The 23,887-nt window shown below is 39.4% G+C and overlaps 1 protein-coding gene across 2 annotated transcripts in view; it reads right to left on the bottom strand.

The window, feature by feature from the left end:
- Positions 1-5,921: 5,921 nt before the first annotated feature.
- LOC306973889 (cell adhesion molecule CEACAM5) overlaps positions 5,922-23,887 on the bottom strand; it is a 270,429-nt gene continuing 252,463 nt past the window's right edge. For both annotated transcript variants that reach the window (XM_079570964.1, XM_079570963.1), the window contains exons 8-10: positions 17,634-17,751; positions 7,721-7,761; positions 5,922-6,045 (exon numbers count right to left, since the gene is read on the bottom strand). In XM_079570964.1, the coding sequence (XP_079427090.1) occupies positions 7,743-7,761; positions 17,634-17,751 (137 nt within the window). In that variant the 3' untranslated portion in view covers positions 5,922-6,045; positions 7,721-7,742. The remainder of the gene's footprint in view (positions 6,046-7,720; positions 7,762-17,633; positions 17,752-23,887) is intronic.

Here is a 23,887-nt window from a genome sequence, read left to right as displayed (position 1 = left end):
TTGTCACATTTTTGTCATTTTTTTGTCACATTTTTTTCAATTTTTTGTCATTTTTTTGTCACATTTCTGACATTTTTTTAATCCATTTTTTAATCCATTTTTTGTCATTTTTTGTCACATTATTGTCATTTTTTGTCACATTTTTATCAGATTTTTGTCATTTTTTTGGTCACATTTCTGTCATTTTTTTGTCACATTTCTGTCATTTTTTCAGTGTAACGCCTCATTTGAAAGCTAAGATCTACAAAACTCATCTACATGGATCTTTTTTCTCACGTCATCAGATTTTTTTCTCCATTTTTTGGGGGTTTCAACTCATTTTTGTAACTTTTTTGTCATTTTTTTGTCACATTTCTGTCATTTTTTCGTCAATTTTTTAATCCATTTTTTTTGTCATTTTTTGTAACTTTTTTGTATTTTTTTTCTTCATTTTTTGTTGTTTTTTTGGTCACTTTTGTCATTTTTTCGTCATGTTTTATGTTATTTTTTTGTGTCATTTTTTGTCAAATTTGTATCAAATTTTTATCAATTTTTTGTGGCATTTTTGTGACATTTCTGGCACTTTTTCATCATTTTTTGTCATTTTTTTCGATAACATTTTTGTACATTTTTTTGTGACATTTTTGTCATTTTTCATCAATGTTTTCTCACTTTTTTGTCACATTTCCATTTTCGTCTCAGTTCTGTCTCTTTTTCTCTATTTTCTCAACTTTTTCCCAGAAGCTTTTGGATTGGGGTAAAGCCAAACTGGAGAAAATGTGCTCGGTTCAGGTGGGAGTTAAGGGGTTAAAAACTGACTCTGGTTTCTTCACATTAACGTGCGTCTCTGGGGCCGAGTTTTTACTGTTTTCTTCATGATCAATGATTACGAGTAAATAAAAACGCCACTGTCCTTCAGTCGTCTTTCTTTTATATCCTGAGTAGTGATTATATATTGTTACATGTTGTAGTACTGCAGATTTCTAATTCATAACAAAAGTCACATGACTGAAAGGCACGTATATTACATTTCCGTGAATGAGATAAAAGCAGCGGTGAAGCTAAAGGCACTTTCACAACAAAAGCACAAAGTTTCATCTCCAGCCTCTTCACTGTCGGCTCCAACACGTCGTCTTTGGTTCAAATAATAAAACAATAATTCGTCTTAGACACAAATAAAGTTACATTTACAGCTTTCTTTTTTTTTTTACAACTGACTTTATTGGTATCTTTGACTTATTTAGCCACATTCCTGTTGTGAATCCTGAGATGAGAAACAAATCTTTATTTAACGACAACATTTACAGAAATAAAAGGTGGATTTTTTTTTATCATTTCTTTATTTCATCACATCCGGTTGAAGATCAGCGGTTCTCGACTGGTGTCACGTTTGGAAGATTCATTTTGGCTTTTGGAGGCGAGACACTGCAGGTGAAAAGGGGAAAAGCTAAAAATGACAGTTACAATTTGAAACTTCTGCTGTAGCATAAATGTGAGAAAAACACAGCAAGTTTTCTGTCATTTGGTGTTTTGTTTTAAGTGTTTTATCCCTAAAAATCCCCTAAATTTCCCATCGGATTGAGCTACTTTCAAATTTTCACCTTTGTTTTTGACATTCAAAACTCAATACATCAGGCTAGGACTTAGATATTAAAAAATCCCTCTGAAAAACTGTTAAAAACTTTGAAAATCTGAAGTCTTTAGGTCTTACTGACGTGGAGATGGTGTCGCTACAATGAGAGGAAAATGTGTTTTGAGGAAAAGGCCTTTGAAATTACGATTGCCCATACAAGTCTATGGGGGAACATTGAATCAGCGCAATATTTAAACCTGTTATTGTGAAGGTTAGGCATATTTTTTGTTTCCAGGTGAAAGTTTATGTGTTCAGAGACAGATTTGGCCCAAAACCTGAAAACGGAAAAAAAAAAAAAAAAAAAAAATGCCTGTAGTGTCTCCCCTTGATTTATATAAAAAAAGTAAAAAGTAATAAATTACGGAATTGTTTCCTGGTCGTGACTTTAAAAGGTTCCCACAGGTTTCGGCCGCTCTGTTTTCTACGTGGAATCTGCAACGTTTAGTTTGTTTTCCACTTTAATAAGACGAGGTTCTAAATCAAAAACCTCTCGAGCGTAGTCGGGGGCGGACTGGCCATAAGTCCATTCTGGAAGAGCACAGAAGGGCCACTGGCTCTAGGGCCACCGGTCTGGGCCCCTCACTTTACCCTCACCCCCGGGCGCAACTGAGCTTTACCCAAATCTAAAAGCTTAACCTCTTAACTCCCGCCTGAACCGAGAGGAGCTTTTTCCTCACGTCATCAGATTGTTTTTCCATCATTTTTGTAACTTTTTTGTCATTTTTTCGTAATTTTTTTTTTTTATCAGATTTTTGTCACATTTTTTTGGTCAAATTTTAGTAATTTTTTTGTCAAATTTTTATCACATTTTTGTCTTTTTTTTGTCACATTTTTTATGGCATTTTTTCATCAATTTTTCGTCACTTTTTCGTCACATTTCCGTCATTGTTTTCGTCAATTTTTCATCAAATTTTTGTCACATTTTTGTAGTTTTTTGGTCATTTTTTGTCACATTTTTGTCATTTTTATGTCAATCTCTTGTGACATTTTTGCCACTTTTTAATCAATTTTTCGTCACTTTTTCGTCACTTTTCCATCATTGTTTTCGTAAATTTTTCATCCAATTTTTGTCACATTTTTGTCGTTTTTATGTCAATTTCTTGTGACATTTTTGCCACTTTTTCATCAATTTTCGTCAATGTTTTTTCACTTTTTTGTCACATTTCCATCATTGTTTTCGTCTCACTTCTGTCGCTATTTTCGCACCTTTTTTCCCAGAAGCTTTTTGGATTGGGGTAAAGCCAAACTGGAGAAAATGTGCTCGGTTCAGGCGGGAGTTAAGGCGGTTAAAAGAAAGGCATCCAAAAACAAAAAAGTGACGAAAAAGCAATAAAAAAGTGAAGAAAAAGTGACAAAAAAGTGATGAAAAAGCAACCAAAACGTGACAAAAAGTGACCGTGACGTAGATTTGAGCTTTCAAATGAGACGTTACAGTGTTGCTCTCCAGTCAGGAAGCTTTTAGATTTGGGTAAAGCCGAACTGGAGAAAATGCTCTGGGTTCGTTGCCACCGGTTGAGAACCACCACCGTCTCGGATCATTTCCCACGTCTCTGATTCAGAATCGTTTTCAGTAAAGTTCCGAACGTGACGTGAATCGCGTCTCAGTGAACGACTAAAAACAGACTTTAAAAAAAAATACTACAGTTCATAAACATCATCACAAAACAAAACCTTTTTACACAAAATAAAAGACACAAAGACGGAATGTGGGGGCGAGTGTTTCCCCCCAGCTCTGCCCACGAATCCCAGCATCCAAATCAGCCCGGGACGCCCCCCCCCCCAATAACAATCATTTCCTCCATTTAAGGCGAGACCCTGCATTCAAATGTATGGTTTCATTTGTCAGATTTGGATTTCTTGTTTAGTTTTAAAATAAGCTGTTTTTTAGTGGAAAAAATTGTAAAAACTTAATTTTTGCCTCATTTTTTGACATTCAAAACTCAATAAATGGGGCTTAAGGATTAAATAATAAAAAATCCCTCTGAAAAAATCTTCCAAATATTGTTCAGTCCAAGGCTGGAAAATGTGAAGTCTTTAGGTCCGACTGACGTGGACATAGTGTCGCCACAATGATGGAAAAATGTGTTTGGAGAAAAAGGCCCTTGAAATTGTGTTCTCCCATATAAGTCTATGGGGGAACATTGAATCAGCGCAATATTTAAACATGTTATTGTGAAGATTCGGCATATTTTCTGTTTCCGGGTGAAAGCTTATATGTTCAGAGACCAATTCAGCCCAAAACCTGAAAACTGAAAAAAATGGAGTTTTGCCTGTAGTGTCTCCATTTAAAGGACTTTTTCATTTTCTTAAAGGTAAAATGACATGAAAAGCTGTGGGTCATGATCGTCGGCTAAACACGGAGTCCTCGTTTTCATCGCTGTTTTTGATACTTTGTTCAAGAACTTTTTAGATTTGGGTAAAGTCGAACAGGTTTTTTCTTCTTTCCAAATTTTTCATCATTCCTTCCTCAACATGTCCCAATTTTCTACCATTTCATTGTCAATTCTTCCCTCATTCTCCCCTCATTATTTCACTGTCTTACTATAAAAACATGTACAATAGGTTCTCCTCTGGGGCCAGGACTCCCCTAAAAAAAGAGATTGTTAATCTTTCCTGGTTAAATAAAGCTTTATCCACATTTTCCCCCCATGTCTTTTGCTGAATAATTGTAGATTTGCATAATGTTGTAGATCAACGTCAGGCCCGGGGGCCAAATCCGGCCCTCCAGCAGAGAACCTTTGGCCCTCAAAACAAAGTTACGTTTTAGAGTTTAACCTTAGCCAAGCACATGTTCTCCAGTTCAGCTTTACCCAAATCTAAAAGCTTCTCGACTGGAGCTACTGTTTTTTTATTGACTTTTTTTGTCACATTGTCATTTTTTTGCTTTATGTTTGTTGCTTTTCTTGTTGCATTTTTGTTATTTTTTTGTCTTTTTCATCACTTTTTTTGTGACTCTTTTTCTTTTAAAGAAGCGTTTTAGATTGTGGGAAGGTCGAACTGGAGAAAATGTGTTGAGTTAAGGCAGGGGGCGAAGGACTGAACAAATGTGAGAAATCCTGTCAATAGAGTTCGGGAATGTGACAGATACAGACGCATCTCGTCATAGAAGGGGGCGTGGCCTCGCCAAGGGGGAAATAGAATCTTTAGAGAAACACAATTTTTTCACTCTTTTTAGCCAATTTCTGGCGAAATATGAACTTATTTATCACATAAATAAAGTCAAGTGTAAATCAGGCCCATATGGATATTTTCTCACAGCAGATTGTTCAGTAGAAGTGAAAAAACGGCAGTTGTAGCAAGCGCTAGCTAACCGTTAGCATTAGCCCGATGCTAACATGTAGCATCAAGTTAGCGTTCTCCGTTTGTTATGTATATATGGGCTGTTGAACCACTTTGCTCCTCCCCATGTCTTTGTTTCTTTATTTAGTAGAAACTATATTCATAATTCAGCATTTGTTAAAGTAGTTTTTGAATAATTAGAGAAAATTTACATTTTTTCAAAATTGATATGGTCATTTTTGAAAACAGTTAAGGGGGAAAACCCTTAACTGTTTTCAAAAATGACCATATATGGGCGATTCCAGAGATGCCGTCTGTATCTATGTCATATCGCTAAGCATTATGGGATTAGCAGCCATTTTAAGCTAATGGAGATTTTAAAAGTTAAAACACTGGAGTTATTGTTCACATTAAAACACGGAGCTGATCCATGGCTTTTTTTCTCCACTTTTTCTCCAATGTTAGTCTACGGAAAATGCATGCTAACAGCTGCAAAGATGGCGGATCTCCATGGCAACTGTGGATTTTCCCGGACTCATATATTAAGCAGAGCAGTAACTGGAAAGTGGGGCTTTAAATTTGGCTAAAATGGTCAGATTTAGACTATTTACAATAAAGAAAATCGGCCTCCACCGAGCAGACCTGCCCACCCCTGTTGTAGGTGATTGTTTGCTCCAGAAGCTCAGCTGTTTGCTCTGGTTGGTGGATTTAGTTTCCGGGTGTTTTTAAAGGTGAGACTCGTGGGCAGAGCGGGGGCGGGGGGGGTGTCGGGGCGGATGGATTTGGACTTTTTCTTTGCGACGTAAAACCCGAGGGTGAAAAAAAGGGGGAAGTTTGATCGGAGACGCGGATGTTCCGTCCTCGCTGCGGCCTCTGAGTCCCGTCAAAAAAATAATAAAAACGTCTGTCAACAACAAGATCCACGTCCCTTTAAGAAGAACGGAGAAGCGGGCGGGGGGAGGGGCCAGAGAGCATCATGGGAAGCGGAGTTCTGACGGGAAGAAGAAGGAAGAAGAAAAAAGGCGTTTTCGGTGCAGAGTTCGTCTTGGGGCTTGGCGGCGTTTTTCCTCCTCGTCCCGGCCGCCGAGGAGAGGTGCATCGTGGGTAATGTAGTCCGTTCACTGCCGAGGTCAGGGGTCAGTACAGGTCCAGTCCTGAGAGGTCACAGAGAGGTCACAGAGAGGTCACAGGACAAATCAAACTGAGAACAGTGCAGTGTTAAAGCTGCAGGTGAGACTTCAGTGAAACTTCTGCTGCAGAGACTGATGTAAATGTGTTTTCTGTCATTTTATGCTTTCATTTAAATTAAAGTAAAGCGTTTCTGCATAAAAATGGCCAAAATTGACAACATTTTCAATGACTAAACCTAAAGACTGGACAAAGGTTCAAATGTGTGGTTTTGTTTTGTGACATTTTAGATACAAAGATGGATTTTGGATCTGGTTCAGTTTGTTTTATTGTTTTGTAAGTGAAAGGACCTGGAGACTAGTGGGAGACTAGTGGGAGACTGGAGCTGCTGCTGGTGAGAGTCGAGTCGTCCCCTGGAGAGACGTCACAGGGACGTCACAGAAACACACAGGTTGAGGACAAACAGGCTTGATTTCTGTGGGGTCTCCACGAGGTCTCCCCGGGTTCTCCAGCAGCTGCATCGCGAGCCCTGTTTGTTTTCACCGAGACCTGGAGACTCGCCTCGTCCTCCAGGGGACGTGTCAGAGACATCTCCGTGACCAGCGGCGACTCGAGTCTCCAACCATAGAAACTAGTCTCCAGGCCCTTTGTGTGTGAGTGGAGGAGACGTAGAGGAGACCTTGTGGAGACATTGAGGAGACGTTGTGGAGACTGCTCGTCACTGCAGTCTCCACAACGTCTCCTCCTCGTCCCCGTGACTCTCCTCCGGTGAGAAGGGCCTAAGGAATGACCTCATTCCAGCTCCTTTCTCCTGACGCTCTGATGGACTTTCCTTTGAAACTTTTCCTCTGGAAGTTGGAGCTGAATCCAAAGACAAAGCTCGAGCTCGATCTGTCCTGAAAACAACTGAATCGTTCAATAACTGACAAAGTACAGTCCAGTTACTTTATAACACTATATGTTTTATTCTGTACTTCAGATTTTAAGATGAAGCACTTTTTGAATAAAGTAAAACTGATCTTCAATCATTTCCTGCCTCATTATATCAAACTTTAGATTTGTTTCGTTCATTATTTCTGCTTTGGCCTTGCTTTTGCCCTTCCCAGGTCCTTTATACGATTCACATGTATGTAATCTAACATGTATGTAATCTAACATGTATGTAATCTAACATGTCTGTAATCTAACATGTATGTAATCTAACATGTATGTAATCTAACATGTATGTGATCTAACATGTATGGGTAACACTTTACATTACGGGCCGGTAAGTCCGTGGTACCTATAGTGGTATTCTGTCCTCTTTTGGCTGTGTAACACCTCATTTGAAAGCTAAGACCACAAAACTGATCTATGTCCTCACGTTGTTGCTATGTTGGGTCACCTTTTGTATGTTTTTTTTGTTGTTGAATTTTTGTTGAATTTTTGTCACATTTTTGTTGAATTTTTGTCATGTTTTTGTTGAGTTTTTGTCACATTTTTGTCACATTTTTGCCACTTTTTGGTTGAATTTTTTGTCACTTTTTTGTCACATTTTTGTTACGTTTACATCATTGTTTTCTTCTCATTTTTTGTGGCTATTTTGGTGCTTTTTTCCCCCAAGAAGCTTTTTGATTAGTAATGTATGTAATCTAACACGTCTGTAATGTTGTATGTTAATCAGTTTCTCTGCAGCCGTGATCTTCGCGTCTCCAGACTCACCAGGTTGTTCTTCACGTCGTCTTTAATACGGAGACTCCAGTCTGAAAAACAAACGCACTCAGGTCAGACTCATGGACGGGACAAAGAACAGGATCAAACCAGCTCAGTCTCAGAAACACAGTCGACATGTTTGAATTTGCATAAACTGGTTAAACTGTTGAAATGGCTGAAAGATCTACATGTACCTGAAGTCCTACTAAAGACCCGCTCGATGCAAATGAACGCGCAGGATTCCAGATCAGGCAGAAAAATACTGGATGAGCATTTCTGTGTAATGCTCAGAAGTAGAAGAAAGAGAATCAGGGCAGAAGAGTTCTGAATGTGTCGAGAGGCCCCTCCCAACGGGCTCATAAACCTCTTTTAACCTCTTAACTCCCGCCTGAACCGAGAGGGTCTTTTTCCTCACGTCGTCAGATTTTTTGTTTGGGTATTCAACTCATTTTTGTAACTTTTTTGTCATTTTTTTGATCATTTTTTGTCATTTTTTCATCCATTTTTTATCACATTTTTGTCACATTTTTGTGTTTTTTTGTGTTTTTTTGTCATTTTTTTGTCCTTTTTTTGTATTTTTTTGGTTAAATTTTTATCAAATTTTTGTCATTTTTTTGTCACATTTCTGTCATTTTTCGTCCATTTTTTATCAAATTTTTGTCATTTTTTTTGTCACATTTCTGTCATTTTTCGTCCATTTTTTATCAAATTTTTGTCATTTTTTTGTCACATTTTTTCGTCCATTTTTGTCACATGTTTGTAATTTTTTTGTCAAATTTTTGTTTTTTGTCAAGTTTTTGTCACATTTTTGTCATTTTTTTGGTCATTTTTTCGTCCATTTTTGTCAATTTCTTGTGACATTTTTGCCACTTTTGCATCAATTTTTCGTCACTTTTTTGTCACATTTCCATCATGGTTTTTGTTTCAGTTTTGTTGCTATTTTCACAGCTTTTGGATTGGGGTAAAGCTGGAGAAAATGTGCTCGGTTCAGGTGGGAGTTCTCAGGGGCTTCGTGCTCTGGAAGCCCCTAATGAGAGACCCACAGGCCCGGTCAGAACCATGAGGCCGACCTTCTGTGGACCCACCACCTGCAGGGGGCGCCATAAGGGGCTGGTGCAATGTGTGGGCAAATCAAAATATGATGCTGCTGATCAGGGCTGGACTGGCCATCGGGAGATTCGGGAGTTTTCCCGGTGGGCCGACGTGTTTTTGGGCCGGTCAGACCGAGATAAGGCCGGTTATACCTTAACACCGGCCCACAATTAGCGGGAAAAGCCATTGGAGTATCTGTCTTTACATAGATGCAATTACACAGCTCCTCCACTAGAGGGATGTGACGCCTTTTACACCCCTCTGGAGGCGCTTTCTTGAGTCATGGTTCACAGATAATCTGGTATAATGAGCGATGGGCCTCTAGGACATAACACTCATGCCCCTCACATTGTGAATATAAGAGGAAATAGTTTATTGTAACTCCCTCCAGGACCCACAGAACCTCAGACCTCTGTTTTTTATACATTTTAGACAAATGTTTGCAAAGAAGTGCATGCTGGGAGTTGTCAGGTGACTCGTCGTCAGTGCAGTTTGTAAATCTTCTAGTTTCCATTGAAAGGATTTACAATGTTTGGCCTTTTTGTGATTTCTGTTCTCACTCCTCACCTCCTGAACTCTGTGGTGAGTTTTACCGTTTCATCTTCATCTACAGTCGATCATTTGAGAAGTTTATTTGTGTTGCAGTCGCGAGAGGAACTTCATTAACGGAACGCATATTTTAAGATTGTTTAGACGTTTTACAAAAGTTCCTTCAAGTTGTAAATGAGAAGATTAAAGTGTTGAGTCTCTGAGGCGTTAACTTGAATTCAGCAGAAACAAAATGAAACTATTGTCCTCGATTCGTCGCTTATACTGTTTTAGTTCAATTGTTTTGCTCAACACCTCGACTACTGCATTGAATATGACAGTGCCGATTGTTTGACATTTGGACCATGATCAGATCCTGCGTGTATATAATCCATTTCTTTTGCTGTTCCTTTATTGTTTTGTTCCCTCTGCACTGTGTTCCTTGTGCTTCTTATTGTATTGATTTCAAACTAAGCTAAAAACTGAGAACCGTGACTTTGCCGGAGCCTCTTTAAAAGGTCAATGGGAAAAAAAAACTGGGACAAAAGTAAGAGCAGGATTCTCCCAAACGTGCGGAACGTTTTTCAGGTTTAAACTCCGTGGAAGGATCCGCAGTCAATCAATCACAACACATGTCTGGTGTGAAGGAAAACCCCGGGACCGGAGACGTCTGAAGTCTGACTGGTGCCGAAGCGAAGGCGTAGGAGGCGTGTCCCGAGTCGGCCTTTAAAACGGAGCAGATTCTGCAACGTACGAGGGGAACGGGAAACACGGGAAACACGGGAAACACGGGAAACACGGGAAACACGGGAAACACGGGAAACACGACACCAAAGAGCCGAGTCAGGCACGGATTTAAAAACAGTCAGATTAATCATTGGGTAAAAGGTGGTTTAAAAATGTTGGGAATGAGAGTGTGTGTGTGTCTCAGAGTGTGTGTGTGTGTGTGTGTGTGTGTGTGTGTGTGTGTGTGTGTGTGTGTCTCAGAGTGTGTGTGTGTGTGTGTGTGTGTGTGTGTGTGTGTGTGTGTGTGTGTGTGTGTCTCAGAGTGTGTGTGTGGCTACGAAACAAAAGACGTAAAACGAGACGCGACGAGTTCAGACACGACACATTCCTGACGTTACTCTCCTCCACCACAGGCGCTAAACCAGGAGCTAAACCAGGACTAAACCAGGAGCTAAACCAGGACTAAACCAGGAGCTAAACCAGGACTAAACCAGGAGCTAAACCAGGACTAAACCAAGAGTTAAACCAGGACTAAACCAGGAGCTAAACCAGGACTAAACCAAGAGTTAAACCAGGACTAAACCAGGACTAAACCAGGAGCTAAACCAGGACTAAACCAAGAGTTAAACCAGGACTAAACCAAGAGCTAAACCAGGACTAAACCAGGACTAAACCAGGAGCTAAACCAGGACTAAACCAAGAGTTAAACCAGGACTAAACCAGGACTAAACCAGGAGCTAAACCAGGACTAAACCAGGACTAAACCAGGACTAAACCAGGAGCTAAACCAGGACTAAACCAAGAGTTAAACCAGGACTAAACCAGGACCTAAACCAGGACTAAACCAGGACCTAAACCAGGACTAAACCAAGAGTTAAACCAGGACTAAACCAGGACCTAAACCAGGACTAAACCAGGAGCTAAACCAGGAGCTAAACCAGGACTAAACCAGGAACTAAACCAGGACTAAACCAAGAGTTAAACCAGGACTAAACCAGGACTAAACCAAGAGTTAAACCAGGACTAAACCAGGACTAAACCAAGAGTTAAACCAGGACTAAACCAGGACCTAAACCAGGACTAAACCAGGACCTAAACCAGGACTAAACCAGGAACTAAACCAGGACTAAACCAGGACCTAAACCAGGACTAAACCAGGAACTAAACCAGGACTAAACCAGGACCTAAACCAGGACTAAACAAGGAACTAAACCAGGACTAAACCAGGAACTAAACCAGGACTAAACCAAGAGTTAAACCAGGACTAAACCAGGACTAAACTAAGAGTTAAACCAGGACTAAACCAGGACCTAAACCAGGACTAAACCAGGACCTAAACCAGGACTAAACCAGGACCTAAACCAGGACTAAACCAGGAACTAAACCAGGACTAAACCAGGACCTAAACCAGGACTAAACAAGGAACTAAACCAGGACTAAACCAGGAACTAAACCAGGACTAAACCAAGAGTTAAACCAGGACTAAACCAGGACTAAACTAAGAGTTAAACCAGGACTAAACCAGGACCTAAACCAGGACTAAACCAGGACCTAAACCAGGACTAAACCAGGAACTAAACCAGGACTAAACCAAGAGTTAAACCAGGACTAAACCAGGACTAAACCAAGAGTTAAACCAGGACTAAACCAGGACTAAACCAAGAGTTAAACCAGGACTAAACCAGGACCTAAACCAGGACTAAACCAAGAGTTAAACCAGGACTAAACCAGGACTAAACCAAGAGTTAAACCAGGACTAAACCAGGACCTAAACCAGGACTAAACCAAGAGTTAAACCAGGACTAAACCAGGACCTAAACCAGGACTAAACCAAGAGTTAAACCAGGACTAAACCAGGACTAAACCAAGAGCTAAACCAGGACTAAACCTGAGAAACGTTCTAAACCCACGTCCTGTTCTTCCGTGGCCGTAAGTTCCTCAAAACTCTGTAAACGCCTTTCATGGACAGAGCGGTGTAAATAAAGTGGTTCAAAATGACGGGTCGGCCAATGAGAGCGGCCCCTGGCTGACGCAGGCCCCGCCCCCTCCGCTTGACTGACAGCTCAGGAAGTGAAGAATGCGGTCGGACTGTTTACTAAACGCCGAAACTACGACGCCGCAGGAATCTGAGCGGAGACACGGGAACGTCACAGGAGGAGGAGGATTTCACCGGCCTCCGCACAGGAATGGGCTAAAGACTTACTTTTTTTTGGACATACTCAGGGATTTGTGCTCTACAAGTCGGGGGCCGGATTAAATGCCCGCGGGCCGTAGTTTGAGGATCCCTGATTTAGAGTCTCACAGACTGCAGAGACAAGGGGACAAACTGCAGGGACACGGTCACAGGGACCCGGTCACAAACTGCCGAGGACACACTCACAAACTGCAGAGACAAGGGGACAAACTGCAGGGACACGGTCACAGAGGACACGGTCACAAACTGCAGAGGACACACTCACAAACTGCAGAGACAAGGGGACAAACTGCAGGGACACGGTCACAGAGGACACGGTCACAAACTGCAGAGGACACACTCACAAACTGCAGAGACAAGGGGACAAACTGCAGGGACACGGTCACAGAGGACACGGTCACAAACTGCAGAGGACACACTCACAAACTGCAGAGACAAGGGGACAAACTGCCGAGGACACGGGGACCCGGTCACAAACTGCAGAGGACATGGTCACAGAGGACACGGTCACAGAGGACACGGTCACAAACTGCAGAGGACACGGGGACCCGGTCACAAACTGCCGAGGACACACTCACAAACTGCAGACGACACACTCACAAACTGCAGAGGACACGGTCACAGAGGACACGGGGACCCGGTCACAAACTGCAGAGGACACGGTCACAGAGGACACGGTCACAGAGGACACGGGGACCCGGTCACAAACTGCAGAGGACACGGTCACAGAGGACACGGTCACAGAGGACACGGGGACCCGGTCACAAACTGCAGAGGACACGGTCACAGAGGACACGGTCACAGAGGACACGGGGACCCGGTCACAAACTGCAGAGGACACGGTCACAGAGGACACGGTCACAGAGGACACGGGGACCCGGTCACAAACTGCAGAGGACACGGTCACAAACTGCAGAGGACACGGTCACAGAGGACACGGTCACAGAGGACACGGGGACCCGGCCACAAACTGCAGAGGACACGGTCACAGAGGACACGGTCACAGAGGACACGGTCACAGAGGACACGGGGACCCGGCCACAAACTGCAGAGGACCCGGTCACAAACTGCAGAGGACACGGTCACAGAGGACACGGTCACAAACTGCAGAGGACACGGGGACCCGGTCACAAACTGCAGAGGACACGGTCACAAACGGCAGAGGACATGGGGACCCGGTCACAAACTGCAGAGGACATGGGGACCCGGTCACAAACTGCAGAGGACACGGTCACAAACTGCAGAGGACATGGGGACCCGGTCACAAACTGCAGAGGACATTCCCCCGATACCAGCAGCACCTAAACTATTCTAAAGAAGTAAATATTGCGGCCGGTCACATGACGCCGTGTGTAAACTGATAACCTCGCTCTGTTTGTCCTGGAGATAACAGGGGAGACCGGGGGGGCGGGTGACGGGAGAGAGCCCCGGGGCGTCGCACCTGTCCACACGTAAAGCTGTCGCCATGACGACAGCGGCGAGACGAGCTCCTCAGACCGACACACGAAGGCCTTGAACGCCATTAACGAGCGGCGAAACTGGCCTTTACATTTCACTGACACTCATGACTGAAGCTGATTCTGCTGCAGATGTGGCAGAAATCGGTCACAATGTTCAGCTTTCCCGTTCAATCCACCTTCGCCCAATCAAAGCACATTTACTCAAGTTCGACTTTAACCAAGTCTAAAAAACGAGACGTAAATGAGGATGAAAGAGGAACAAAAACAACAAAGTGACATCAAGGCACCGACAAAATCTCAGATCCGTTTTTTCAGTCTTAGTTTTCAAGTGAGGTGTTACTCTGGTCCTACAGGCGGTAAACTCCAGACTAGGACTGCAACTAATGATTATTTTGTAAGCGATTAATCTATCGATTATTTTTACGATTAATCGATTAATTGCTTGGCTTTTAATGGTGTAGGAAAATTTCATTTTTTCAATTTTTTTTTATCACATTATAGCTTAAGTGGCGCTGTTTGAGGATGTGTTGATGGAGTAAACTAAAGGGAATTGTTTGTTGAAGGCTCTATTAATGAAATTTACAATGTACAAAACACTACAGACCCTAAATATAAAATTAAAGTAGGATTTCATCAAAAATACTACATTTTTTACGTCATTTTTGCTCCATTTTAGTCTGTGAGCCAGAAAACGATTAATTGATTACTAAAATAGTAAAAAGTAAAAGACTCTTTCAATAATCGATTAGTCGTCGATTAAACGATTAGTCGTTTCAGTCCTACTCCAGAAGCTTTTAGATTGGGCTAAAGCTGACCCACGATGCTCCAGGATCAATTGTGTGGACGGTTTTTCTGCTGACGGAGCCTCTGGAGCGTTTCAGAGACCACAGTGCTCCAGAACACAGGTCACTTTAAGTACGCACGAATATCAACTTTACTTCACACAGAAATAGTTCCAAAACGCAGCTTTAAAGGGACAGAAAAACAACTCTTCAAATGAGACAAACATTTGAAGGATATGCTTCTTTAAGACGTCCAAATCTACTGACAATTCTCTAAATTCAACACTTTTAAGTCCTTTTTTATCCAAGACGGATCTTAAAGAAAAACTGCTCAGATTTGTTGCGTTTGTGGCCGTGAAAGTTTAGATTCTGTGGATTATAAAAGCTTAAACTGGACTCTCCGCTCGCTGGTTGTTTGAGGCTAAACACCAAATGCTGATCGATCTTTACATCGTTTCCTGTTTGATTCTCAGAGACGGGTTTCTGCGTATCGCGCTTGAACGCCGCTCCGCCTCAGAGAGCGTCCTGTCAGAGCCGAGATGACAGATAAAGGACCAACACTCAGGAAGTGGCGTTTAATGGACCGACCGCGACCACGACCACGACTGCAGCTGCTCCAGATTCTACGCACGGGTTTATGTGCGATATCTCAGTATTATGAAGATCCTCCAACACATGACGCTTAACCTCTTAACTCCCACCTGAACCGAGAGGATCTTTTTCCTCACGTCATCAGATTTTTTTTTCCAGCATTTTTTTTGTTGGGTGTTCAACTCATTTTTGTTACTTTATTTGTCATTGTTTTGTCATTTTTTGTCAATTTTTTTGTCATTTTTTTCGTAATTTTTTTATCACATTTTGTCAAATATTTGTAATTTTTTTGTCAAATTTATATCATATTTTGGTCACATTTTTCTATTTTTTTGTTATTTTTTTGTCAATTTTTTGTAATTTTTTTGTCAAATTTTTATCAAATTTCTGTCATTTTTTGTCACATTTTGGTCATTTTTTGTATACATTTTTAATCAATTTTTTGTCATTTTTTTGTCATTTTTTTTTATTTTTCTGTCAAATTTTTATCACATCTTTGTCATTTTTTTGGTCTTTTTTTTGTCACATTTTTATTAACTTTTTCGTCATTTTTTTTTAATCATTTTTTGTAATTTTTTTGTCACATTTTTATCACATTTCCATCATTTTTTGGTTACATTTTTGTTTTGTTTTTTAATTTTTTTGTCACATTTCCATCATTCGTCTCAGTTTTGTTGCTATTTTCACACCTTTTTTTCCAGGAGCTTTTGGATTGGGGTAAAGCCAAACTGGAGAAAATGTGCTCGGTTCAGGCGGGAGTTAAGGGGTTAAAGAGGATGATCTTTACAACCACCAGATTTCACAGTCTGGAAACCGAGCACATTATGTCCAGTTCGACTTTACCAAAATCTAAAAGCTTCTTGAAAAAAGCGACAAAACTGTAGATGAGACGGTCTAACATCGTCATGTCGCTCAGCCCGAGGCAGACGCATCGAGAGCACGGATCAACACTACATTATTTCAATTTATTTAACCCGGAAAACCAGGAAAGTCCCACTGAGATTAAGAATCTCTTTTCCAGGGGAGTCCTGGCCCCAGAGTGGAACCTATTGTGCATGTTTTTAGTGTAGGGGAAACTTACGCAGACACAGGGGATCGAAGCAGTCGTTCTGATTCTGATTTCTGTGCCCACGGTTTGTATCCTCGCGAATAACGTTACGATCTGGGACTTTAACCTCTTAACTCCCATCTAAACCAAGAGGATCTTTTTCCTCACGTCATCAGATTTTTTTTCCATCAGATTTTTGTTGGGTATTCAACTCATTTCTGTAACTTTTTTGTAATTTTTTTGTAATTTTTTGTCACATTTTTTCAAAAAAAATAATTGTCAAATTTGTATCACATTTTTGTTTGTTTTTTTGGTCACATTTTTTGTCATTTTTTGTCATTTTTTCGTCAATTTTGTATCAAATTTTTGTCGTTTTTTGTCATATTTTTTGTCACATTTTTTTCACCTTTTTTGTCATTTTTTTGTCGAATTTTTGTTTTGTTTTTTGTCCCTTTTTTGTCACATTTTTTGTCATTTTTTCGTCAATTTTTTTATCGAATTTTTGTCACATTTTGTCACATTTTTTGTCATTTTTTCATCAATTTTTTTATCAAATTTTTGTTTGTTTTTTGTCACATTTTTTTCACCTTTTTTGTCATTTTTTTGTCGAATTTTTGTTTCGTTTTTTTTCACATTTTGTCACATTTTTGTCATTTTTTCGTCAATTTTGTATCAGATTTTTGTCGTTTTTTTTTCACATTTTGTTCACATTTTTTTCACCTTTTTTGTCATATTTTAATCGAATTTTTGTTTTGTTTTTTGTCACATTTTGTCACATTTTTTGTCATTTTTTCGTCAATTTATTTATCGAATTTTTGTCATTTTTTGTCACATTTTTGTCATTTTTTCGTCAATTTTTCGTCACTTTTTCACCAATGTTTTCTCACATTTCTGTCACATTTCCATCATTGTTTTCGCCTCAGTTTTGTTGCTATTTTCACAGCTTTTTTTCCAGAAGCTTTTGGATTGGGGTAAAGCCAAACTGGAGAAAATGTGCTCGGCGTTTCCATGTGCGCTGAGCGTGAAGAGCACGTCCTGTTGGGGAGATTATCTCCTCCATCTGTTTCTGTTTCACTGACTCAAATCAAAACTTTACAGAGTCGTGATGTGGGTCAGACATGACGCTGCGCTCACGCCCACAGACACGTCAGGCGTGAGGCTAAACATACACTTCCTGCTTTTCAAGAGGACTTCCCATAAGCCCCTCCTACATCCGGATTTCTTGGAAAGTGAAGACACAACTGGACTCAAAAAAATGCAAAATGCAAAAAATGCCTCTATTCCATTAGAGGCCGGGTCTCTAACAGAGGCCGGAGTACAGGCCAGTATTAGAGAATTTACGGTATATAAAAATCCTTCCAAAGTGTTTGAGTGGAGCCTGTAAAGAGCGGAGTCTCATGGAGCGACTTAAGTGTTGGTGAATGAACATGTCGGAGTCACTTCCTGGATGAATCTCAGAACAAACCTGGTGAAGGGAGAGTTTGTCAGAGTTTGTACTTACGGCACTTTCTGTCGGCAGTAGATGAAGAGTCCGATGGCGAGGGCGACGGCGGCCAACACCCCGATCACGATCCCCGCGATGGCGCCGTCTGACAGGCCCTCGTCCAGCGCTCCCTCCTCTGCAACAACAACGAGGAGCACAGGTTCAAGTCAGAGGAAACTCCCAAGAGCCTCCAGTGAAAAAGCGACCAAACATGTCAAAAAATAATAAAATAATACCATAAAAACCTTTTGTATGTTTTTAATTTTTGTCACTTTTTGGTTGAATTTTTGTCACTTTTTGGTTGAATTTTGGTCACTTTTTTGCTGGATTTTGGTCACTTTTTTGCTGGATTTTTGTCATTTTTTTGTTGAATTTTGGTCACTTTTTTGCTGGATTTTTGTCATTTTTTTGTTGAATTTTTGTCACTTTTTGGTTGAATTTTTGTCACTTTTTTGCTGGATTTTTGTCACTTTTTGGTTGAATTTTTGTCACTTTTTTGCATGATTTTTGACAATTTTTTTTTCTTGTATTTTTTTTTTCATTTTTTGCTGGATCTTTATCATTTTTTTGCTGGATTTTTGTCATTTTTTTCTGGATTTTTGTCATTTTTTTGTTGAATTTTGGTCACTTTTTTGCTGGATTTTTGTCATTTTTTTGTTGAATTTTTGTCATTTTTTTGTTGAATTTTTGTCACTTTTTCATTGAATTTTTGTCGCATTTTTGTTGAATTTTGGTCACTTTTTTGCTGGATTTTTGACTTTTTTTTTTTCTTGTATTTTTTTTCATTTTTTGCTGGATCTTTATCATTTTTTTTTCTGGATTATTGTCACTTTTTTTCTGGATTTTTGTCTTTTTTTTCTGGATTTTTGCCATTTTTGTCAATTTACATCCTCATTTTCTACTCGTTTTTTGTCGCTATTTTAATGAAGCTTTTAGATTTGGAGAACAGGAGAAAACTGCAAAGTAAAAGAAACTGGCCGTGTTTGCTGAAAACCTGGTTGCCTTGACCAGCGGGCGCGACGTCGCAATGGTTCTTGGGATACGGAGTTTCTATAGTCAGGAAGTGAATGATGTCACAGCCTTGTAGTAGTAGTAGAGTAGCTTTTGCGCAAGGGGCGGGACTGTGGAGCTCTATTAACGTGACCTAAAGCCTGAGTCGTGTTCTGTAAGTGAAGAAAAGTCCATTGATTCTTGTGTAAGGTTTTTCCATTAGTTCATTCATAGATGTAATGAATAATTCATTATGTTACATCTCGTTTGCAACAAAAGCCTTTATTGATCTGACTCTGGAGAAAAGAAGAACATATAAAACTGCTTCCAACACTCATAAACAGGAGCCTGGATTACTGCAAACATCTCGTCCAGCAGCTCCTAAATGTTTAAAGGGGGGGTATTATGTAAAATGGACTTTTTCAAGCTTTCCATCATGTAATTCTGTCACTCCCTCATTAAAAACATGGCTGAAGTGTTGCCTTGGCACATTCACGTATTTCTGAGTAATCTGTAAAAACTCTGATGGCGGCCATTTTAGGGATAGGTTTGCCTGAGTCCTCCTAGGAACGCCCCCACCTCCTGGAGACGCCTCCGAGCTTTGGTCACCAGCCGAGTAACAAACCACTGCTCCTCAGCAGAACCCCCTCCCCACTGATGCCACAGACAGCGTGTGGAGGGGGCGTGTCTAAAGGCTCAGAGGTTCTTAACCCCTTAACTCCCGCCTGAACCGAGCACGTTTTCTCCAGTTTGGCTTTACCCCAATCCAAAAGCTTCTGGACAAAAGCTGTGAAAATAGCGACAAAACGGAGACGAAAACAATGATGGAAATGTGACAAAACAAGTGAGAAAACATTGAGGAAAAAGTGGCAAAAATGGCACAAGAAATTGACAAAAAATGGAAGAAAAAATGACAAAAATGTGACAAAAAAATGACAAAAATGTGACCAAAAAATGACAAAAAAATTATAAAAAATTGGGAAAAAAAATTGAAAAAAATGTGACCAAAAAATGACAAAAATTTGATAAAAAATTGAAAAAAAAATGACAAAAATGTGACAAAAATGTGCTATAAATTTGACAAAAAAAAAAAGAAAACTTGACGAGAAAATTACAAAAAAGTTACAAAAAGGACAAAAAAAAAAATGACACCCAGCAAAAAAAAATGATGGAAAAAAAACCTGATGACGTGAGGAAAAAGATCCTCTCGGTTCAGGCGGGAGTTAAGAGGTTAAAGAGACAGAGGCCTATTTCAAGACATTCACTACAGCCATTTTGAGAGAGACATTTTATACAAGGCAGTTATTCTAATTTACTGCATTTACAGACCAACAGAAGGTTTGTCATCATTGTAGTGTGATATAGACTGGTGCTATGGGACTGAAAAAAGCAGAACATAGGGCTGTGCAATTAATCGAAATTCGATTACAATTTCGATTACAACAGTAAACGATTACAAAATTAGCATAATCGCAAAAAATCGATTATAAATGTTTTTTTCAATTTTTTTATTTTTTATTTTTAATTTTTTTTCAATTTTTTTTTCTAATTTTTAATTTTTTGGATTTTTGTCATTTTTTTGATGGATTTTTGTCATTTTTTTGATGGATTTTTGTCACTTTTTTGCTGGATTTTTGTCTTTTTTTGCTGGATTTTTGTCACTTTTTTTGCTGGATTTTTGTCTTTTTTTGCTGGATTTTTGTCTTTTTTTGATGGATTTTTGTCACTTTTTTGAAAGATTTTTGTCACTTTTTTGATGGATTTTTGTCACTTTTTAATGGATTTTTGTCACTTTTTTGATGGATTTTTGTCATTTTTTAATGGATTTTTGTCACTTTTTTGATGGATTTTTGTCACTTTTTTGAAGGATTTTTGTCACTTTTTTGATGGATTTTTGTCATTTTGTTGATGGATTTTTGTCACTTTTTTGAAAGATTTTTGTCACTTTTTTGATGGATTTTTGTCACTTTTTAATGGATTTTTGTCACTTTTTTGATAGATTTTTTGTCATTTTTTAATGGATTTTTGTCACTTTTTTGATGGATTTTTGTCACTTTTTTGAAGGATTTTTGTCACTTTTTTGATGGATTTTTGTCATTTTTTTTAATGGATTTTTGTCACTTTTTTGATGGATTTTTGTCACTTTTTTTGATGGATTTTTGTCACTTTTTTGAAGGATTTTTGTCACTTTTTTGATGGATTTTTGTCATTTTTTTTGATGGATTTTTGTCACTTTTTTGATGGATTTTTGTCATTTTGTTGATGGATTTTTGTCACTTTTTTGAAAGATTTTTGTCACTTTTTTGATGGATTTTTGTCATTTTTTAATGGATTTTTGTCACTTTTTTGATGGATTTTTGTCACTTTTTTGAAGGATTTTTGTCACTTTTTTGATGGATTTTTGTCATTTTTTTTTATGGATTTTTGTCACTTTTTTGATGGATTTTTGTCTTTTTGTTGATGGATTTTTGTCACTTTTTTGCTGGATTTTTGTCACTTTTTTGAAGGATTTTTGTCACTTTTTTGATGGATTTTTGTCATTTTGTTGATGGATTTTTGTCACTTTTTTGATGGATTTTAGTCATTTTTTTGAAGGATTTTTGTCACTTTTTTGATGGATTTTTGTCACTTTCTAGATGGATTTTTTTAAAGGCAACAAATAATCGTTTGAATAATCATGATTTCAATTATGACAAAAATAATCGTGATTATTATTTTTGCAATAATCGAGCAGCCCTAGCAGAACACCCCCTCTTTAAAAGTGTCGTCCCGAATGCCAGTGTTGCAAATATCACAGCACGTTATGCAAACGCCCTGGTCTCTGTGTCAGACGGCTGTGGCTGCTTTCGCTCTCGTGTTGAGCTGAGCAGAAACCACAGACGGGAAGTGTGTGGCAAGAGCCTTCGTACACAGTCACAGTCACAGGGGGATTTTATCAAGCATTCGTGACGTCCACATTCACCGTGAGAGACGCCAGTCCATGTCTCTTCACTGCACGACCCTCCACATGTACTTCAACACGCAAACCTTCACCCTTTCATTCATCTCACGTCGGATTCTCCCACACTGCAGAAAGTGGATTCTAAGCCAATTCTAATTCTCAGCAAGAAAAAAATGTTTACCCCATTGGCAGAATCTTTTCCTTTGTTTATTAGGGTACTTTTTGCAGTGCAGTTGCTATCACTGGTTTGCACATGACCCTTTTCTTTTTTGACTTCACTCTCTGCACCTGAAGTGGTTTGATGACATGAGCGAGTTTATGGATTTACCTCATTATTGGGAAAATCTTGAATCTGTAAATATTCAGACTCTCGTTCTTCTCTGGGTTTGGAAACGCACATTAACGTTGGTGAATGAACCATGAACCATTTGATCTGAAGCTGCAAAACGACATCACAGGCTGTATGAGTTTAATTTAATGACAATATACATGCCTTTCAATCATGTTGTTGTAGCGGCCATTTTGAAGTAGAAGAAGTTTTCCGAAGTAGAATTACACAGAGCAACATGTGACAATATCTCTACTCAGGATATCCATTAAATAAACTGATTCACTGCAAAAAGTGCCCGACTAAAAACAAGGAAAACAATCTTTAAATAAGACGTTTTGTCTTGTTTTAAGGAAAAGATTCTGCCATTGGGGTCAGCATTTTTTTCTTGCGAAGAATTCTTATTTCTAGAATATTTTTCTTACCATAAAACAAGAAAGAAACACTAAATTTAAGCAAATAAATAACTAGAATTAAGCAAAATGTCCTCAGAAAATGGAATAATTTAAGGAAAACATTCTTATTTAGTGAGAAATTGTGAGATATTTTACTTAAATGTTGCTTGATTTAAGTAAAATGTTGTTAATAAATACTAATATTTAAGGAAAATATTTCCGGCGCCCGGAGACCAGGCTGATGGTGAGAATCACCTGCTGGAGGATTCTCCTATTGTACATGTTTTTAGTGGCAGACACGGGGAGAACATGCTCCACACAGAAAGGCCCCGTCCTGGTGGGAATTGAACCCGGGACCTTTGAGCTGTGAAGCTGAGGCTCTAACCGCTGTGCCACCGAGCCGCCCACTTTAAAGAATGGAATGTTTTATTTCTATGTGAGAATCAGTTCTTACATTAAGAGTTGTATCTTTGTCTAAAACTGAAGAAGATTCAAAAAGTTTTTTTTCTTGTTACAAGAAAAAATATCATGTTTTTTAGCAAATTTATCTGAACAAGAAATGGCTAGATTTTATTTCCTATAATAAGATTTTTTTTCTCAAGAAAACTTTGCTCGGCAAAACATTATTACTTTTTAGGGAAAAATAAGAACCTATTTCTTAAAGTAAGACATTTTTTTACTTTTTGCAGTGTTGACAGTGGCAGTGTTATGTCCTCGTAATCGTTGCTCAAGACGAGTAAAACACGTTTATGTGAAGAAACCAATGAGTCAGTGTTTAAGCTGGTCAAGAGGCTAGCATGCTACCGGTTAGCATTTAGCTTCATCAGCTCTGACCTCTCCAAGAGAAAGCCCACACTCCAAACATCTGGCCTTGGATCCAACATGTGACAGAGGTCAGAGGTCAGCGCTGTTCGTGTTCGTAGATGTGAGCCACACATGTGTTGAATCAACTGTCGATGGTTGAAATGCTACCCGGTAACAGGCTAACTTCTTGAGCAGCTAAAACACTGACTCCGACTGAGACAAACTAAAAATCACAGAGAAAGTCTTTTCATTTCGATCCTGGGTAAAGATACTGTTACATGTTGTAGTGCTGCATAATTCTACTTCGGTATTCAAAATGGCCACCGGAACTATGCATGATGTCATTGGAAACGCATGTATAAAAGGACAGACTAAAAGCTGAAGAAGATACACAAGTACAAGCTGCTGCTCAGTTTAAAACCTTAACCATCTTCTCTGTGGAGGAACATAAATACTACAGTACTGAGGCCTTCTCTGGGAGGAACATAAATACTACAGTACTGAGACCTTCTCTGGGAGGAACATAAATACCACAGTACTGAGACCTTCTCTGGGAGGAACATAAATACTACAGTACTGAGACCTTCTCTGGGAGGAACATAAATACCACAGTACTGAGACCTTCTCTGTGGAGGAACATAAATACTACAGTACTGAGACCTTCTCTGTGAGGAACATAAATACTACAGTACTGAGACCTTCTCTGGGAGGAACATAAATACTACAGTACTGAGACCTTCTCTGTGAATGAGGAACATAAATACTACAGTACTGAGACCTTCTCTGTGAATGAGGAACAGAAATACTACAGTAC

The sequence above is a fragment of the Gobius niger genome (assembly GCF_951799975.1).
Source record: "Gobius niger genome assembly, chromosome: 14".
NCBI classification, from domain to species: Eukaryota; Metazoa; Chordata; class Actinopteri; order Gobiiformes; family Gobiidae; genus Gobius; species Gobius niger.
Note: the sequence above shows the minus strand (reverse complement) of the source record. Positions and strands in the feature narration are given on the sequence as shown.